Below are 19289 nucleotides of genomic sequence, written 5' to 3' on the forward strand. Positions count from 1 at the left end.
CACACCAAATTCTGACCGTCAAGAACGCGGTGACGTACAACACTATGACGAGCTGAGAAAAATTAAGTCCAATGCTTCCAAATATGCGTCAACTTGATTCTGAGCATGCATGTTTTTTTCTCCGTTGGAGTTCCATACAGACGGAATTTCCGATAGAATTTTTTTCTCTTTTTGTTCTCTTTCTAAGTCCGTCGGAATTTTCAAGGAAAAAACTCCGATGGGGCACACACAGTCAGAATGTCCGATGAAAAAATCCCGTCTGACTTTTTTCATCGCAAATTCTGATCGTGTGTACAAGTCATACGATTAGAACCCCTGTTAGGTTCTTATTGCTGTCTTGGTCCCCATTGAGGGGATTCACCCTCTCCATTTGTCCTGTTGATCATTTTTACTACCATATTTTTTTTCATTGCCACTAGATCAGGAATAGATTGAAAATATTCCAATGTGGATCCATATTGCATTGACAACTGTCCGAGAGGGAATTTTTTTCACTTTGAAGAGATTTTTTTCTCACTTCCTGTTGTGGCTACGGCATGCACGTCACTTCTGATGACATATTTCTGGACAGTGTAATCTTTTTGGAAGTCTCAGGTCACATAGGTGACTCGTTTTTGCTGACGTCACTCCCCATTGGCCACGAGTGACGGCACTTCAGGTTTTTCCGGAGCAATGTTTTTGAACCTACTATGTGCAAATGTACAACACCTGTGGACTAATACACATGGCGGCAGCATAGAAAACCTTATTTAGCAATTATGTGTCCACCAATCTGTTAAAGCGGGGGTTCACCCAAAAAAAAAAAATTATTTTACACACATTAGATCCAGCATAGTAAGGGCATTTACATTCGGCGTATTTTTTTGCTCTGTACATACCTTTATAATCTGTTTTTCTCCAGGGCTTCCGGGTTCCGATGACTTCAGGACTGGGCGTTCCTATCCTTTCGTTGGATGATTGACGGCTTGTGAAACAGGTGACCTGTCGTACAACCCGCGTCACCAGATGTCGGAAAATAGCCGAGCTGCAAGTCGGGGACTATACGGCGCCTGCGCAGTCAGCTCTACACGGCAGGCGCAGGCGCCGTATAGTGCCGACTCTTAGCTCGGGTATTTCTGGAAATCTGGTGACGCGCGTTGTGCGACAGGTCATCTGTTTCACAAGCCGTCAATCATCCAACGAAAGGATAGGAATGCCCAGTCCCGCAAGCATCGGAAGCCTGAGGCAGGGATAGGAACGCCCAGTCCCGGAGTCATCAGAACGCGGAAGCCCTGGACCAAATCAGAATATAAAGGTAAGTACGGAGAAAAAAAAAAATTGCCAAAAGTATATGCCCTTACTATGCTGCCTCTAGTGTTAAAAAATCGTTTTTAGGGTGAACCTCCACTTTAAGGAGGCAGCTAGGGGCAGGGCCAGGGCTGGGGCAGGTGTCTACATAAAGAGCATTATGGGATGTCTCACTTATGCTGACCTTGTTGGACGCTACACCACCCTGCCCTGTAGATCATGCGAGTTAATGTGCGTTGTGTTAGAGCAGCTCATTTAAAATGAATTTGCAGCCAATGTACCCTAATGGCGTGTACACACGGTCAGAATTTCCGACAACAAATGTTCGATGTGAGCTTGTTGTCGGAAAATCCGACCGTGTGTAGGCTCCATCGGACATTTTCTGTCGGAATTTACGACAACAAATGTTTGAGAGCTGGTTCTCAAATTTTCCGACAAAAGTTATTGTCGGAAATTCCGATCGTCTGTAGCCAATTTTGTCTCACAAAAATCTTACGCATGCTCGGAATCATTGAACTTTTTCTTGGCTCGTCATAGTGTTGTATGTGACCGCGTTTTTGACGTTCAGAATTTCCGACAAGATTTGTGTGACCGTGTGTATGCAAGACAAGTTTGAGCGAACAATCTGTCGGAAAAAAATCCACGGTTTTGATGTCGGAATGTCCGATCGTGTGTACGCGGCATTACACGTACTAAAATTGCATATGACCCTTTTTTGTAAGATATAGTATGTCAATGCACTACTATGCATTGCTGCACTTTGCAGCACACTGCACTGCTGGTGCACTGCTTTAGTGCTTTTGGGTGCCAAAAATATATTGCAGTAACACTTGTGCTAATGCATGTGTTACTGCAATGCAGAAGTTTATATGGGCAATACAAAATTTATGGATGATGGAAGTACCTAACTTTGCAATAATTTTTGTTTCATATAACGCTGTACCAGCTGAAACTACTTTGATTTAGAAACATGTATCATTATAAGTCAAATACATTTTATTTGTAGCAGTAAATGTTCTTTGTGGGGTTTTTTATGTTCCTTATATTTATTGTATTTGCTGCCCCCCCCCCCCAACCACTCATCCTTGAAATACAACTACAGTAAAACCTTGGATTGTGAGCATAATTCGTTCCAGAAACATGCTTGTAATCCAAAGCACTTGTATATCGAAGCAAATTTCCCCATAAGATATAATGGAAACTCAGATGATTCGTTCCACAACCATTTATTCATAGGTCCTTCAGTTTATAGTCCATATAAAAAGATTATAGCAATGTGACCAGGTTGTGTAATCATAAAATATCCATTCACAAATGGAAGCCTCCACAAGGGGATTAGAAGCAAAATCCAGCAGGAGCTACAGAGTATAAAAGAGAAGAGAGGCGTCTCTAAGTGTAGTAATAAGTTGCTAAATTTTGTACATTTATTAAATGTAACCATATCGCTACATTTAGGGGTGCCTCTCTTCTCTTTTATACTCATGATGCTACTCGTGTATCAAGACATCGCTTGTATATCAAGTCAAAATCTATTATAAAAAATTGCTGGTCTTGCAAAACGCTCTCAAACCAAGTTACTCTCAAACCAAGGTTTTTACAGTAAACTGTATCTGAGCACCACAAACTAACCCAAACTGTCTCAATGCTTTATTTTGTTGGAAAAAAAACACTTTGAAACCCCTTCTAGCTTCAGCCATCTTGAATAAGGGCAGATGATTAATGGACACGATTCATGCGATGATGCATTTGTAAAAAAAAAAAGTATGTTTTAGACAAGCTTGGGGCTAGCAAGTGAGGTTAGGGTCATTCTGGAGGGAAGCACTGCTAGATCTGTTTGTGTGGGGAATTGTGTGTTGTCTCTCCTTGGTCTTATGTGATTTCTATGGTTTTTGTACTGTTTTGGTTTTATGGTGTTATATTGTTGTTTTATTAGTTGATTTTAACTGTGGTACATATTTTATATTGTTATTATGTTAATTAATGCCTGTAACACTCAGTCTTGTTGTGAATTGTTAAGGTCTGGAAGCGTTTCAATACCTTCGGGTGATTCTACGCTATACAAGCAATAAGCAATAAACAATAAACAAGCTGACCCTTTAACCACTTCGAGACCAGACTGGTTCACCCCCTTTCTGCCCAGACCAGTTTTTAGATTTCATTGCTGTCACACTTTGAATGACAATAACTCAGTGAAGCAACACTGTACACAAATTAATTCCATGTCATTTGAAACAGATCCAACTTTCTTTTAATGGTATTTAATTAGTGTGTTTTGTTAAATAAAGGAAAACTGACTAAAACTTTTTTTTGTTTTTTTTTTGTTTGTTTTTTTACAATTGAACCAAAAAATGTTTAATTAAAGTTTCTGTTATAAAACTTTGCAAATAAATAATCTTTCTTCATAAAATTTAGGCCAAAATGCTACATTTCTTTGTCAACAACAAAGAAAAAAAAAAAGTCTACAAACAGTATTTGAAAATTCATCAATCCCGATGCTCCAACTGCTTCTAATATTGAGGCCCTAAAATGCCAGGACAATACAAATACTCCCCCCAAATGACCCATTTTTGTAAAGTAGATAGTCCAAGGTATTTAGTAAGAAGCATGGGGAATTTTTAGAAGATGTAATTTTTTTGACACAATTCTTTAAAAGTAAAAAAAAAATCATAAATTTTGTGATAAAAGTAAATAATTTATTTTTCACAAAATTGATATTTCTCATACACAGCTTAGACATACTTACAAATACTCCCCAAATCACATTCTGCTACTCCAAGTATAAAAATACCACATGGGTGAGACTTACACAGTCTAGATGCAAAGAGGGGCCCAAAGTCCAAGGAGCACCTTACAGATTGATAAATGACGCATCTAATTCTCTTATTGCTCGTCACACTTTTGGAAACCCTGGGGCATCAGGATAATAGAAAGAATCACAAAGTGACTCAATTTAGAAAAGCTTTTGGAAAATGCAGAAAGAAAATGAAAATGTATTTTTTTTTTACACAAACTTTTCAATTAACCCCCCTGGCGGTAATCCCGAGTCTGACTCGGCGTGAGATTTTCATACCAAAAGCGGTAACCCTGAGTCAGACTCGGGCTCGCCTCGCTGCAGCAGCAGACAAAGTTACTTACCTTGTCCCTGGATCCGGCGATGCCACCGCGCTGTGTGAGTGAGCGGGACCTCGCTCGATTCACACAGTGTCCTCCTGTGCCGCCGATCTCCATTCCCTGCGACGTTACGACGCACGGGGGCGGAGAATAGCGCCAAATTCAAAAACGTAAACAAACACATTACATACTGTATGTAAAAAAATTTGAGTTGATTACATTATTGAATAATTTTTATTATAATTATATTACTTGTTATAATTATTTATTATATTATAAATTATAATTTTGTTTTTAAAAAAATGTCATACCCGGGATGCCTACTAGACTCTTGTTTGGTCAGATTTAAGTGAGTTATTCCTAAGAATTACAGACCTACAATATAAAACGCCAAATTTCCTTGCAAATAATGGTACCGCTTTCAGCATGTTTTTTCTGAAAGAATCATACCGCCAGGGAGGTTAATAAGATGTCTCTAACACACAGCATGGACATACTTAGCATTACATCCTAAAACACATTCTTTTACTTCTCCCATGTAAAGGGGAAACCCAAGTGTGAGACTTTTTCACAACCTAACCACAGAGTACCAGAATCCAAGGGGCACCTTGAGGCTTTCTAGGGACATATATTATGCACATCGTTTCCTGACTTCCTATCACATTTTTTGAGGACCTGGAGCACCAGGACAGTAGAAACACCCACACAAATTACCACATTTTGCAGAGTAAACACCCCAAGGTATTTTTTAAAGAGACAGGGTGAATCTTTTGAAGATTTCATTTTTTTGTCCCAAAATTTGCAAAATGTATAAAGAAAATTAAAACAATGTTTTACAAAAACTTGTCAGTTTTAGCCTAGGTTCACATTGGAGCGATTTGTCATGCGATTTGAGAGATCAAATCGCATGACAAGTCGCAGCAATGGCACTGTTCCAATCGGTGCGACACCGATTTTGCGGCGCCGCACCGTTCCTGCACTACTTTTGCCGATTTCAGGTGCGATTTCTATAGACATCTGTGTATGAAGCCACACAAATGTCTATCAAGTAGCACCTGAAATCGCGCTGACCTTGCTACTTTGAAATCACACTACTTCAAGTAAAGTAGCACGATTTCAAAGTAGCATCAGTGTGAACCAGGGCTTAAGATCTTTTTCACATACAACATGGGCAGACTTAGAATTACACCTTACAACACCATTCTGCTGCTACTACTACCATTGAGTAAAGGACTGCATGGACACCCCAGGGGCCGTGCACAAGCGGCAACAACAGGAGGATGCAAAATGGAGGAAGTTTGTATAACACAGTAACCCCATATTTCCCTGCCTAGGTGCTTAAAGCTTAAAACAATTTAAGATTAGATTGATGCTCATTTTGTCAAGGGGAATCGGGTAGTTTTTTTAAAATCCGAGCAGTACTTACTGTTTTAGAGAGCGATCTTCTCCGCCGCTTCCGGGTATGGTCTTCGGGACTGGGCGTTCCTACTTGATTGACAGGCTTCCGACGGTCGCATACATCGCGTCATGAGTAGCCGAAAGAAGCCGAACGTCGATGCGGCTCTATACGGCGCCTGCGCACCGACGTTCGGCTACTTTCGGAAAATCGTGACGCGATGTATGCGACCGTCGGAAGCCTGTCGGAAACCTGTCAATCAAGTAGGAACGCCCAGTCCCGCAGCCCATACCCGGAAGCGGCGGAGAAGATGCATCTCTAAAACGGTAAGTACTGCTTCGATTGTAAAAAAAACACCCGATTCCCCTTGACAAAACGAGCCTTAATCTAATGTTAAAAAAAAGGTTTTTGGGTGAACCTCCACTTTAAGTTCTTCTTGATATTCATCTGTAGCATTACATTTACTACATAATGTGTAGTGTTGTCCCGATACCGATACCGAGCATTTGCCTGAGTACTTGTACTCGGGGAAAATGCTCCGATGCTTAACCCGATACCTAGGTAGTGAGGGTGATCAGTGCGGTGGGAGAGTTACAAGCACTGATCACATGGTATAGATTTCAAAGTCTGGCTTTCACCTGCTTTAGTAAAATCAGCGGTGATCGGTGCTTGTAACTCTCCCACACACGATCACCGTTGACTGTCCCCGTATCCTCCTCCAGTCCCCCTCCATTCTGCTGCCGTCCCCCCTTTGTGCTGCTGTCCCCCTCTCTTCTCCCCCTCCGTGCATCTGTCCTCCTCGATCTGTCAGGATGGAGAGCGGAGGTAAATCCGGCTCCTACCTTTTTCGAATGTACAGAGTCAGTGATCACTGACTCTGTCCATTCACATAACTGAAACAATGTAAACTGTGTTTACAGTGTCTCAGTATATGAATGAAGAGGAGCCACTGTCTTCTCTCCATTCATTTTCAGCACAGCTGAGGCTGCTGAGAAAGGGACTGTGGAATCTGTGTCCCTAGTCCCTTTCCCTGTCTCAAAGGGAAGATGTCAGAGGTCTGTTAAGACCCCTGATATCTCAAAGCCCCCCAACAGGGTTGATAAAAAGAAAGAAGAATTGCAATGATTGAAAAAAAAAACACACACACAAAAAAAAATGTATAAAATAAAAAATTGTAAAAAATAATAATAATAAAAAAAATACTGACACATGTGCCACTGTCACATGAGATTAAAAAAAAAGTATTGGTAATTGGTATCAGTGAGTACTTGAAAAAAGTATCGGTACTTGTACTCGGTCTTAAAAAAGTGGTATCGGGACAACCCTACTCCTGTGTGATAGCAGTTAAGTTAAGTGAAAAAAAAAAGATAAAAAACTTAATAAATAATAATAATAATTAAATTATTAAAATAAAAAAGTAAATAAAAAGTAAAGAATAAGGAAAATAATATTAAAAATAATAAGTAAATTATACAAAAATAAAAAAGTAAAAGACAAGCTACAAAATAAAAAAAAAGTAATAAAAAAGTAAAAAAAAATAAAGAAACAAAAAATATTTGAACTAACCACGCCGCCCCTGCCATTCGGTTACCATTCTCCGTTGATTTGAAAGGGGGGGGGGTTTGGTTGTCGGGGAGGGGGTGCATTGTGCAACCTGGCCTTAGGGCGGCAGGGAGAGCAAATCCCATCCCAAGCGATCCTCTTCTAAACATGCACGTAATGGGGGGGGGGGGTTCTGCCTCTAAACATCTATATGTGCATGGACACCAAGGTGAACATAGAGGGGCATTTAGAGGCAAAATTAAAAACATGAGGTGCCTGTAAAGTCGCAAGCCGCAATATAATCACTAATCCAGATCGCACTTATCTGCCGCTTTGAAATTGTGCTGAAGTAGTGCAATTTCAAAGCCACACTGGTGTGAACCAGGGGTAGGGTTGTCCCGATACCACTATTTTGAGACCGAGTACAAGTACCGATACTTTTTTTCAAGTACTTGCCGATACCGAATACCGATATATTTTTAATGTCATGTAACTTTTTTTTTACACAATTTTTATTTTTTACAATTTTTATTTTTTACAATTTTTATTTTTTACAGTGATTTTTTTTTTTTAAAGGGGGGGAGGGGTAGTGGATTGTCAGTGTGTTTTTTTTATTATTATTATTATTATTATTATTATTTACATTTTATTTTTTAAATTATTTATTACAATTTTTTTTTCCTTTTTTTTATCAGCCCTGTTGGGGGGGCTTTGGTGAGATATCAGGGGTCTTAACACGGAGGGGGAGAAGACAACACGGAGAAGACTAGTAACTCCCCCCACCACCCGATACCTGACTGCCCAGGTATCGGGTGAAGCATCGGACCATTTCCCCCGAGTACAAGTACTTGGGAAATGCTCGATACTAGTATCGGTATCGGGACATCCCTAGTTGATTGATTGATTGATTGATTTTTGAGCTTAATTAGGCGCCAAATGCCCACTGTGAAGTGAGCGTCTAAGCGCCGCTGGTGAGATGTAACTTTGAATCAATCCGTGGTGAAGAAGAGAGAGAAAAGAGAAGAGAGGGCGGTAAAAGGAAAGGGTATCCAGCCCTTAGGGGAGCAAGAGGAATGAGCCGTGAAGTGTATGAGAAAAAATATAAAAGAAAAAAGGAACAGTGGGGATACTAGAGGAGGGGTAGAGGACATCATAGTTATTGGAGAGGCAAGTGGCCCCTTCAATGAGGGGGCGGACTGTAAGAGGGAAAAGAATATAAATTTAACCATAGGCCTGGATGAACAGTTCCGTCTTTATTTTTTTTCTGAAGAGGAGCAGGTTAGATGTCATCTTAAGTTCCAAGGAGAGGGCATTCCACAGCATGGCACCCCTACTCTGGAGTCGTTTGCCTCCCATGGAAGAAAGTTTAGATGGAATGACTGTGGCTAAATGTTGGGTCTTGGATCTTAATGGGCGCGAGGGTTCATAGTGCACCGCCAAGCTGTGTAAGTACTTGGGACCCTGTCCCCAGTATGCACGGAAGAAGATACAGAGCGTTTTAAAGATCACTCTCTGCTCGATAGGGAGCCAATGAAGTGATCTCCTGGCCAGGCTAATATGGTCTCTTCTCGCTAGACCGAGTACAAAGCGAGCAGTGTGGTTCTGAACCACCTGAAGCTTATGGGCCCATTTCTGCGGGGCACCCAATAGGAATACGTTAACATGTTTTATTTTTTTCCGATGGAAAAAAAAAACGACTGGAAATTCCTATTTCCTGTGTGCAACTCCGACAGAGAAAAAACCCACGCATGCTCAGAATCAAGTCGACGCATGCTCCGAAGCATTGAACTTAATTTTTCTCGGCTCGTCGTAGTGTTTTACGTCACCGCGTTTTGGACGGTCAGAATTTGGTCTGACAGTGTGTATGCAAGACAGCTTGAACAGAATTCCGACAAAAAATTCCATCGGATTTTAAGCCATCGGAAATTCCGATCGTGTGTACGCGACATTAGAGGCGCCTCCATTTTTTTTTTATACTCTGTAGCTCCTGCTGGATTTTGCTTCTGATCCCCTTGTGGAGGCTTCCATTAGTGGATGGATATTTCATGGTTACACAACCATTGCTATAATCTTTTTCTATGGACTTTAAACTGAAGGACCTATGAGTAAACGGTTGCGGAACGAATCATTTGGGTTTCCATTATCTCTTATGGAGAAATTCGCATTGATATACAAGTGCTTTGGATTACAAGCATGTTTCCAGAACGAATTATGCTCGCAATCCAAGATTTTACTGTATATATAAATATATATATATATATCTGTGTATTGGTGAGTAGTATGTAGGTAGGTGTTCCTCCTCCTCAGTCCTGATCTCACTGGGGTAGATTCAGATAGAGATACGACGGCATATCTCCTGATATGCCGTCGTATCTCTGAGATCCAACGGTCGGATCCGTCGGATCTTAGGCTGCAATCTCCCGCTGGCCGCTAGGTGGCGCTTCCGTTTGTATACGCGGCGAATATGCAAATGAGGAGATCCGCCGATTCAGAAACGAACGCCCGCCCATCGCTTTTTTTTTTACGTCGCTTGTGTTCGGCTTTTTCCGGCGTATAGTTACCCCTGCTATGTGAGGCGTATCCTATGTTAAGTATGGCCGTCGTTCCCGCGCCGAGTTTTGAATTTTTACGTCGTTTGCGTAAGTCGATTCAGAATACGGCCGGACGCAATTTACGCTCACGCCGAAACCAATGACGTCCTAGCGACGTCATTTGGAGCAATGCACGCTGGGAAATTTAGCCGGCGGCGCATGCGCAGTATGATCGGCGCGGGGACGCGCCTGATTTAAATAGTAAACTCCCCCTAGCCGCGGAATTTGAATTCCGCCGGGGGATTTACGATCCGCCGGCGCAACTTTAGAGGCAAGTGCTTTCTGAATACAGCACTTGCCTCAAAAACATGCGCTGGCGGATCGTAAATAAGATAGATTACGCGGATCTAAAGATCCGCTAATCTATCTGAATCTACCCCACTCTCTCTGTGGGGCAGATTCATCAATAGATACGCCGGCGGATCTCCTGATCCGCCGTCGTATCTGTGAGACCCGACGGGCGGATCTGTGAGATCCCACCGTCGGAGCTATGCGACTGATTCATAAGAATCAGTTCCGCATAGATCTCCCTTGGATCCGACTGGTGTAAGTGACTTACACCAGTCGAATCTTAGGCTGTAATCTCCCGCCTGCCGCTAGGTGTCGTCGCGATTTTTTACCCGTCGCATATGCAAATGAGGAAAACCGCCGATTCACGTCCGTACACCCGCCCGTCGCTCGTTTTCTACGTCGTTTGCGTTCGGGTTTTTCCGGCGGATAGCTACCCCTGCTTCTATGAGGGGTAGCTAATGTTAAGTATGGCCGACGTTCCCGCGCCGATTTTTAAATTTTCTACGTCATTTGCGTACCGCGATCGGGAATACCGATGGCCGCAAACGACGTACCCGCCGCAAACAATGACGTCGTAGCGACGTCATTTGGAGCATGCGCACTGGGCTTTTTCGCCCCGGCGCATGCGCAGTTAAATCGGCGCGGGAACGCGCCTGATTTAAATTGTACACTCCCCCTAGCCGCGGAATTTGCATTCCGCCGGGGGGAGTTAGGATCCGACGGTGCAGTTTGCGAGGTAAGTGCTTTATGAATCATGCACTTGCCTCGCTAAATTGCACCGGCGGATCGTAAACCAGGTAGATCTAGCGGATCTAAAGATCCGCAGATCTACATGAATCTGCCCCACTGTGTTGATGACATTTCATGACAGTTCACAGTCCACCGCTTTCTGCACTTCCCGCAAGCGTCCATTAGGTGGCGGCGGTGTGACCGCGGTCTGCCTATGATCTTCCCGTATAGAAGAAGTTGGGTCGGTCGGTCGGTGAGAGGAGACGTGTGAGGAATGAGAGAGCGGAGCGGTGTCCGGCCTTCCCCCCCCTCACCCCCCGGGACATGAACCCGCACTGAGCGCCGCCCCCCCCCTCATACACTCCCAGACATGGACGGGCTGCTCGTGGTGTTCCTCATCTCCCTGGGAATGTTCCTGGGCTGCTTCCTCCTGGGGCTCATACCGCTGGCTGTGCGACTGTCCGAGGTGAGGAGAGGGGGGGAGGAGGGGGTCATACTGGTTACATTGTGTCACACCCCCCCCCCCGTGTGTGTCTTACTTGTTACATTGTATTAGTAATGGTTCTCCTCCTGTGTGCCATGGGGGGGGGGGGCACAGTAATACTGGTTACATTGTATCAGTCAGGGTTAACCCCCTGTGTTCCGGGGAGGGTTCCTGGGTCCTATGGGCTCCACAGGAGAATGTGGTACCTTGGAGGGGCCCCTTATGGGTCGGGGGTCTTTAGGGCCCATGTATATCATTACAGTGCGTTGTGTTACGGCAGCCCATTCAGAACCTTTTCTCAGTATTTAATGCTTGAAACGTGCGCCAGTTTTAAAGTATAATTTCTGTCCTGTTCCGGGCACACTGACCCCCTCCCTCCCTCAGGGCTCGTCCTGGCAGAGCCCATCGGTGCGTCCATATATGCGCTTGGACATCGCTGTTGCCAGTGTTTGCACATGTGTGGCCAGGAGGCGGAATCCTGCACAGGTGTAGATAAAGGAAGTCACCGCTCAAGGTAGAAAGTACAAATGATGAACCTCTTCACCGTGTCTGAAGCCGCGGGTGCTGGCAATGCATATAGCAATGCAAATGAAAGGGGATATCTGGACATGCGCACTCCAAAAATATTGCTTTTTATTGTTAAAACAGAATCACAGGATACATGCCACAGCATACAAGCTGACGCGTTTCACACTATAACTTGGTGCTTAATCGTAGCTATGATTAAGCACCAAGTTATAGTGTGAAACGCGTCAGCTTGTATCCTGTTTGCTGTGACATGTATTCTGTAATTCTGTTTTAACAATAAAAATATTTTTGGAGTGCGGCTGTCCAGACATCCCCTTTCATTTGTGTAGCACAGGTAGGGTTGCCACCTTTTCGCAATGCCGAACCTGAACACTTCAGCAGCTCACGCCAATTTTTTTATTTTTATTTTTTTTATAGTACATTAACCACTTCCGGACCGCCGCATGTACATATACGTCGGCAGAATGGCACGGACAGGCACATTGGCGTACCTGTACGTCCCTGCCTAGACGTGGGTCGGGGGTCCGATCGGGACCCCCCCCCCCCGGTACATGCGGCGGTTCCCGTGGCTTCAGGAGCGATCCGGTATGAGGGCGCGGCTATTCGTTTATAGCCGCTCCGTCGCGATCGCTCCCCAGAGCTGAAGAACGGGGAGAGCCATATGTAAACACGGCTTCCCCGTGCTTCACTGTGGCGGCTGCATCGATCAAGTGATCCCTTTTATAGGGAGACTCGATCGATGACGTCAGACCTACAGCCACACCCCCCTACAGTTGTAAACACACACTAGGTGAACCCTAACTTCTTCAGCGCCCCCTGTGGTTAACTCCCAAACTGCAACTGTCATTTTCACAATAAACAATGCAATTTAAATGCATTTTTTGCTGTGAAAATGACAATGGTCCCAAAAATGTGTCAAAATTGTCCGAAGTGTCCGCCATAATGTCGCAGTCACGAAAAAAATCGCTGATCGCCGCCATTGGTAGTAAAAAAAAAAAAAATAATAAAACTATCCCCTATTTTGTAAACGCTATAAATGTTGCGCAAACCAATCGATAAACGCTTATTGTGATTTTTTTTTTTACCAAAAATAGGTTGAAGAATACGTATCGGCCTAAACTGAGGAAAAAACATTTTTTATATATGTTTTTGGGGGATATTTATTATAGCAAAAAGTAAAAAATATTGAATTTTTTTCAAAATTGTCGCTCTATTTTTGTTTATAGCGCAAACAATAAAAACCGCAGAGGTGATCAAATACCACCAAAAGAAAGCTCTATTTGTGGGGAAAAAAGGACGCCAATTTTGTTTGGGAGCCATGTCGCACGACCGCGCAATTGTCTGTTAAAGTGACGCAGTGCCGAATTGTAAAAACCCCTTGGGTCATTTAGCAGCATATTGGTCCGGTCCTTAAGTGGTTAACTGCATTACCTCTGTACAAAGCAATGCACAGCAATTTTTTTTATGTAGTACACACTATACATCTATATTTGTGATTACATAACATTTCTAATCATATGGAGTTAATTACAAGAGTTCCCCTTTACATCAGAGTCAAAATAGTTCCCCTTCTACATCTGAATGCACAGGTTTTGATAGGGACAGTATGTACAGGAGAGGAGTGCGGCGGCTATGATGGGGGCAGTATGTACAGGAGAGGAGTACGGCGATTATGATGGGGGCAGTATGTACAGGAGAGGAGTACGGCGGGTATGATGGGGGCAGTATGTACAGGAGAGGAGTACGGCGGGTATGATGGGGGCAGTATGTACAGGAGAGGAGTACGGCGGGTATGATGGGGGCAGTATGTACAGGAGAGGAGTACGGCGGTTATGATGGGGGCAGTATGTACAGGAGAGGAGTACGGCGGGTATGATGGGGGCAGTATGTACAGGAGAGGAGTACGGCGGGTATGATGGGGGCAGTATGTACAGGAGAGGAGTACGGCGGGTATGATGGGGGCAGTATGTACAGGAGAGGAGTACGGCGGGTATGATGGGGGCAGTATGTACAGGAGAGGAGTACGGCGGGTATGATGGGGGCAGTATGTACAGGAGAGGAGTACGGCGGGTATGATGGGGGCAGTATGTACAGGAGAGGAGTGTGGTGGGTATGATGAGGGCAGTATGTACAGGAGAGGAGTACGGCGGGTATGATGGGGGCAGTATGTACAGGAGAGGAGTGTGGTGGGTATGATGAGGGCAGTATGTACAGGAGAGGAGTACGGCGGGTATGATGGGGGCAGTATGTACAGGAGAGGACTGTGGTGGGTATGATGGGGGCAGTATGTAGAGGAGACTGGTGATTGGAGGGGGGTTTGAGTCAGAGAGACCCTGCAGGAGACTGGGGGTAGACAAAAAGGAGCTTCGGATTCTCAACACGCACCACAGGCACAATGTATTTAGAAGAAATGCCTCTTCTGCTGTCTCCACAGTGGCAGGTGTTCAAATGTGCCTGATCTGTGCCGAGTAATGTGCCCAGGTGTCAAGCAGTACAAAACCTGGGCATATGGTTTCAGACCCGTACTGTCCGGGTGAATCCCGGACATGTGGCAACCCTAAGCACAGACCTCCCTTGGGAACCTCGGCCACATCTGCACACATGCAGGGGATGCTATCTGTATGGCTGAAATCGCATTGCACGGACATCGCATTTGATTTGCACTGCAGTGCGAATCACATGCGATATCGTACAGCGCACTAGTGTGAGCCGGCACTTATTCTGAGTCTTGTGACCGGTATTTTCAAATCTCATTGGACTCGGCTACAAATATCTGTCTCTCTTTTTTTAAATGTCAGGATCTTTATCTTTGTGGATTGAACGTATAGTGTGTGTTTGTATACAAGATTATTGTTGGCAGATTCAGTAACTACAAAAATGTAAACGATCGTCTAATTCTTTATACCACCTTGTCATTTTATACCAGCAAATTCACACTTGTATGCTTGTGCTGCAAAGATCACCAGTGTGTGTGAGGATTATATACAATATAACAGAATGTGATTGTATAATGTGTAATAATAAAAAAGTTTCAATGACATCATCTCCCATAATGGGTGGAAAATGTCACATCGTACAAGACTATAAAACAGGTACTTTTCTAATAGAAGGACCTTTCATATGAACAAACTTTTCTGTATTCTCTAATTGCAGGATGCAAACTGACTGACTTGTTTAGGGGATCACATTACATGGATTTGGTTAATCTAATGAGTGTGTAATGTATATGGCCAGCATTATTAGAAGCAAAAATCTTGAACTTCCATCCCACCGCTGGAACACCGCTCTGTATATAGCAGAGGATACATACGCTTTATACAGTGTTCATAGCTGCTGCATTGTTGGTGAAATGGTTTGTTTGGACCAAACAAACTTCTTTAAGTTTGCTAAAACCCGGAGACCAGCTTCAATAGTTCAACTATGAAATAAATTATTTTAAATTTTATACACTTAGGAAAAAAAATAATAATAATTGGGGGGAAAAAAAGAGAGAATTTGTTGGGATATAGATAGATGCATAGTAGAGCTGCACGATTCTGGCTAAAATTAAAATCACTATTTTTTTTCTTAGAATAAAGATCACGATTTATTAACGATTCTCCTATGGAGTAACATCATCTTTTACATTATACAAAAAATTGGGCTAACTTTACTGTTTAATTTTTTTTTTTTATTCATAAAAGATATATTAAAGGGGACAGGTATTTTGCAGCGATAAACCAGGCACAGAACAGGGTCACCCAGGAACAGTCTAATCAGGATTAGGGGTGCAACGGATCAAAAAACTCACGGATCAAATCGACCCTCGGATCAGGAGTCACGGATCGGATCATTTTCGGATCAGTAAAAAAAAAAAAAAAAAAAAACACAAGACAAACAAAAGTTTTGTCTTTTTACATTTTTATTAATATTTTTTTTTTTTTTACTACCAATGGCGCCGATCAGCGATTTTTTTTTCGTGACTGCGACATTATGGCGGACACATCGGACAATTTTGACACATTTTTGGGACCATTACAGTGGGGAAAAATGGCAATTACTGTGTTACTGTTTTACTAGTGTGGGGGCAATGTTGGCTATGGCTATTAATAATAGCCATAGCCAACATTGCCCCCACACTAGTAAAACAGTAACACTGTAATTGCCATTTTTGCCACTGTAATAATAGTCATAGCCAACATTGCCCCCACACTAGTAAACAGTAACACTGTGTGTATAGCCATTTTTCCCCTGTAATAGCCATTAGCCAACTCACTGTACTGATGTACTCTGTCCGTCTCACTGTACTGATGTACTCGGTCCGTCTCACTGTACTGATGTACTCGGTCTGTCTCACTGGACTCAGGTTGCATGCAGAGTCAGCGCGCTCTTGCAGAATAGAAAAGATCCACGAGCAGAGGGAGGGGTGATGACGTCAGCGCGCACTGCCGCCGAGTGTACCAAGATGGCCAACCGCTCCAGAGCTAGGCCGAAGCCACGGTCTCTCCTAAGGCCGCGGTGCGTTCTGCGGATTGCATACTGTGCCGATCCGAACAGGTCGACCCGTTCGGATCGCGGATCGGGCACGATCCGTTGCACCCCTAATCAGGATTGTCCTGCACTTTTATTCAGCAGGGTAGCACACAATACATAATTCTATGCTCTGTACAGTAAAGATATATACTGAACTAAAAATGAGGTCTCCCTACCAGGTAAGAGGTGCACCAAGGAATGGGGGCTCTTTCCCACCCAAAGCTTTACAAAACACCTGGTCTCCAGGACCCAACAAAGTCTATTAGTGTGGACAGATTCTCCCACCCGAGCTGTGGATCTCTGCAGCTTCTCCAGAGTTACCATGGGCCTCTTGTCTGCTTCTCTGATTAATGCTCACCTTGCCTGCCGTGTCAGTTTAGGTGGACGTGCATGTCTTGGTAGGTTTGCAGTTGTGCCATACTCTTTTCATTTTTGAATGGTGGATTGAACAGTGCTCCATGAGATGTTCAAAGCTTGGGATGTTTTTTTTTTATTTTTTTTTATTTTATATATATATATATATATATATATATATATATATATATATATATATATATATATATATATATATATATATATATATAATCGAACCCTGCTTTAAACTTCTCCACAACTCCTTGACCTGTCTTTTTTTGTCTTTCATGATGCTGTTTGTTCACTAAGGTTCTCTAACAAACCTCTGAGGGTTTCACAGAACAGCTGTATTTATGCATTAAGGCAGAAGTTTTATATAGGTGAGCCTTGAGTTGTCTCCACACACAATCCCATAATCCTGCATTGTTATCATGGATTTGGTGCTGTGCTGGCATCAGGGGCGGACTGACCATTGGTACTCTCAGGCACTGCCCGAGGGCCCGATGCCACTAGGGGGCCCCATCAGGGTTGCCAGGCTCAATAATACCAGGCACAGTATGTAAAAATCTGTGTTTTTTTTTTTTTACATCTGTCCCTGATATGTCCAAAACCGACGCTTTTGATGTGAAAATCCTGATATTTTAGCTCCCCGCCTCTGCACTGTCTCCTGACGTGGTGGCCATCTGTAAGCCCAGGGGCCCCATAATCTTCTATTGCCCAGGGGCCCCATGAGTTGTCAGTCCACCCCTGGCTGGCATGGAACACGTGTGATTACTGACACTTCTCTCCTATCCGGATTCCTGTGGGTCAGTGTACAGTACACAGCTAGGCCACCATCCAGCCCAGAGACCCTGCACTCTACTCGTGTCCCAGACAGCGGACTGAGTCCTCACCCTCTTCCAGGGGGTAATGTCTGAGGGGAAAGAGGAATAGGAGGTTCTTGGAAAGATAATGTCCTGAGAATTTTTTCATCTCTCACATTCAACAGGAAGAAATAGATTTTGCCTATTTCTGGAGTGAAAAATACTAAATTGGGACATGCCTGGGAACTGTACAGATAGCAGTGCCTGACCCATTGGCTGCGACTGTGGGTGTTTTTGAGTTTTCATGAATAGAGAGACTCAAGTTGATAGGCTTAAGAGGGAAAAATAATGGCCTGTGACCTTTTTTATTTAAAGCGGGAGTTCACCCATTTATGAAATTTTTTTTTCTCCCATAAGGTTCCTGCTCGTTCGGTCTAGGGGAATCGGCTATTTGTAGTAAAATATGAGCAGTACTTACCCGTTTTCGAGCTGCATCTTCTTCCGTCGCTTCCGGGTATGGGTCTTCGGGAGCGGGCGTTCCTTCTTGATTGACAGTCTTCCGAGAGGCTTCCGACGGTCGCATCCATCGCGTCACTCGTAGCCGAAAGAAGCCGAACGTCGGTGCGGCTCTATACTGCACCTGCGCACCGACGTTCGGCTTCTTTCGGAAAATCGTGACGCGATGGATGCGACCGTCGGAAGCCTCTCGGAAGACTGTCAATCAAGAAGGAACGCCCATTCCCGAAGCCCATACCCGGAAGCGACGGAGAGGATGCATCTCGTAAACGGGTAAGTACTGCACATATTTTAAAATAAATAGCCGATTCCCCTAGTAAAAACGAGCAGGAATCTAAGGGGGAAAAGTGCCCTCTAAGGGTGAACCCCCGCTTTAAGCTGAATTCCAGGCTAAAAAAAAATGATTGCAGGGCAAGGGTTAAAAGCTTGTTTGTCTGGGGGTTACAGGAGTAAGGAGTAATACCTTATTCCTGGCTTATGCGGGCTTTCTCCATCCATGCAACTGATCCAGCGCCGTCACCTCCCTAAGGTGCTCTCAGCCACGGTTACATGCTCGCTCCCTCAGACACAGCTTGTTAAAATCCCTGCAATGTATATAGATCACCCAGAGGGGATGGTGTTTTTTTTTTTACATAAGCAAAGTTCCTCTTTAACAATTTACATTTGTATTTGCACCAGAAACACAATTTTAGGGCTCGTTCACACCGGAACACCATACAGGAAACTAGGGTTGTCCAGATACCACTTTTTTAAAGCGGTGGTTCCCCCTTAAAAACAACTTTTTTTTATTCCACTGCCCCCCCACATTCCATCACGATTAAGGCACATATTTTTTTTTTCCTGCTGTACATACCTTACTACAGCATATTCACCCGTGCATCCGGGTTGCGAGTCCCGCGGGAGTGGGCGTTCCTCACATGCTGTTGATTGACGTTTTTCCCAAAAACGAGCTCTCCCCCCGTCGCGTAAGCCGCGTCACGATTGGCGAAAGGAGCCGAACGGCGATGCGCAGTATAGCGCCGACTCGCCGTTCGGCTCCTTTCGCCAACCGTGACGCGGCTTACGTGACGGGGGGAGAGCTCGTTTTTGGGCAAAACGTCAATCAACAGCATGTGAGGAACGCCCACTCCTGCGGGACTCGCAAC

At 43.9% G+C, this 19289-nt stretch overlaps 1 protein-coding gene across 1 annotated transcript in view; it reads left to right on the forward strand.

The window, feature by feature from the left end:
• Window positions 1–11174: 11174 nt before the first annotated feature.
• The window catches only part of LOC120937873 (zinc transporter ZIP9-B-like), a 59944-nt gene continuing 51829 nt past the window's right edge, over window positions 11175–19289 (forward strand). The window contains exon 1 of the mRNA XM_040351399.1: window positions 11175–11413. Coding sequence (XP_040207333.1) covers window positions 11318–11413 — 96 coding nt within the window. The 5' untranslated portion in view covers window positions 11175–11317. The remainder of the gene's footprint in view (window positions 11414–19289) is intronic.

Source organism: Rana temporaria, chromosome 4, assembly GCF_905171775.1.
Source record: "Rana temporaria chromosome 4, aRanTem1.1, whole genome shotgun sequence".
Classification (NCBI taxonomy): Eukaryota; Metazoa; Chordata; class Amphibia; order Anura; family Ranidae; genus Rana; species Rana temporaria.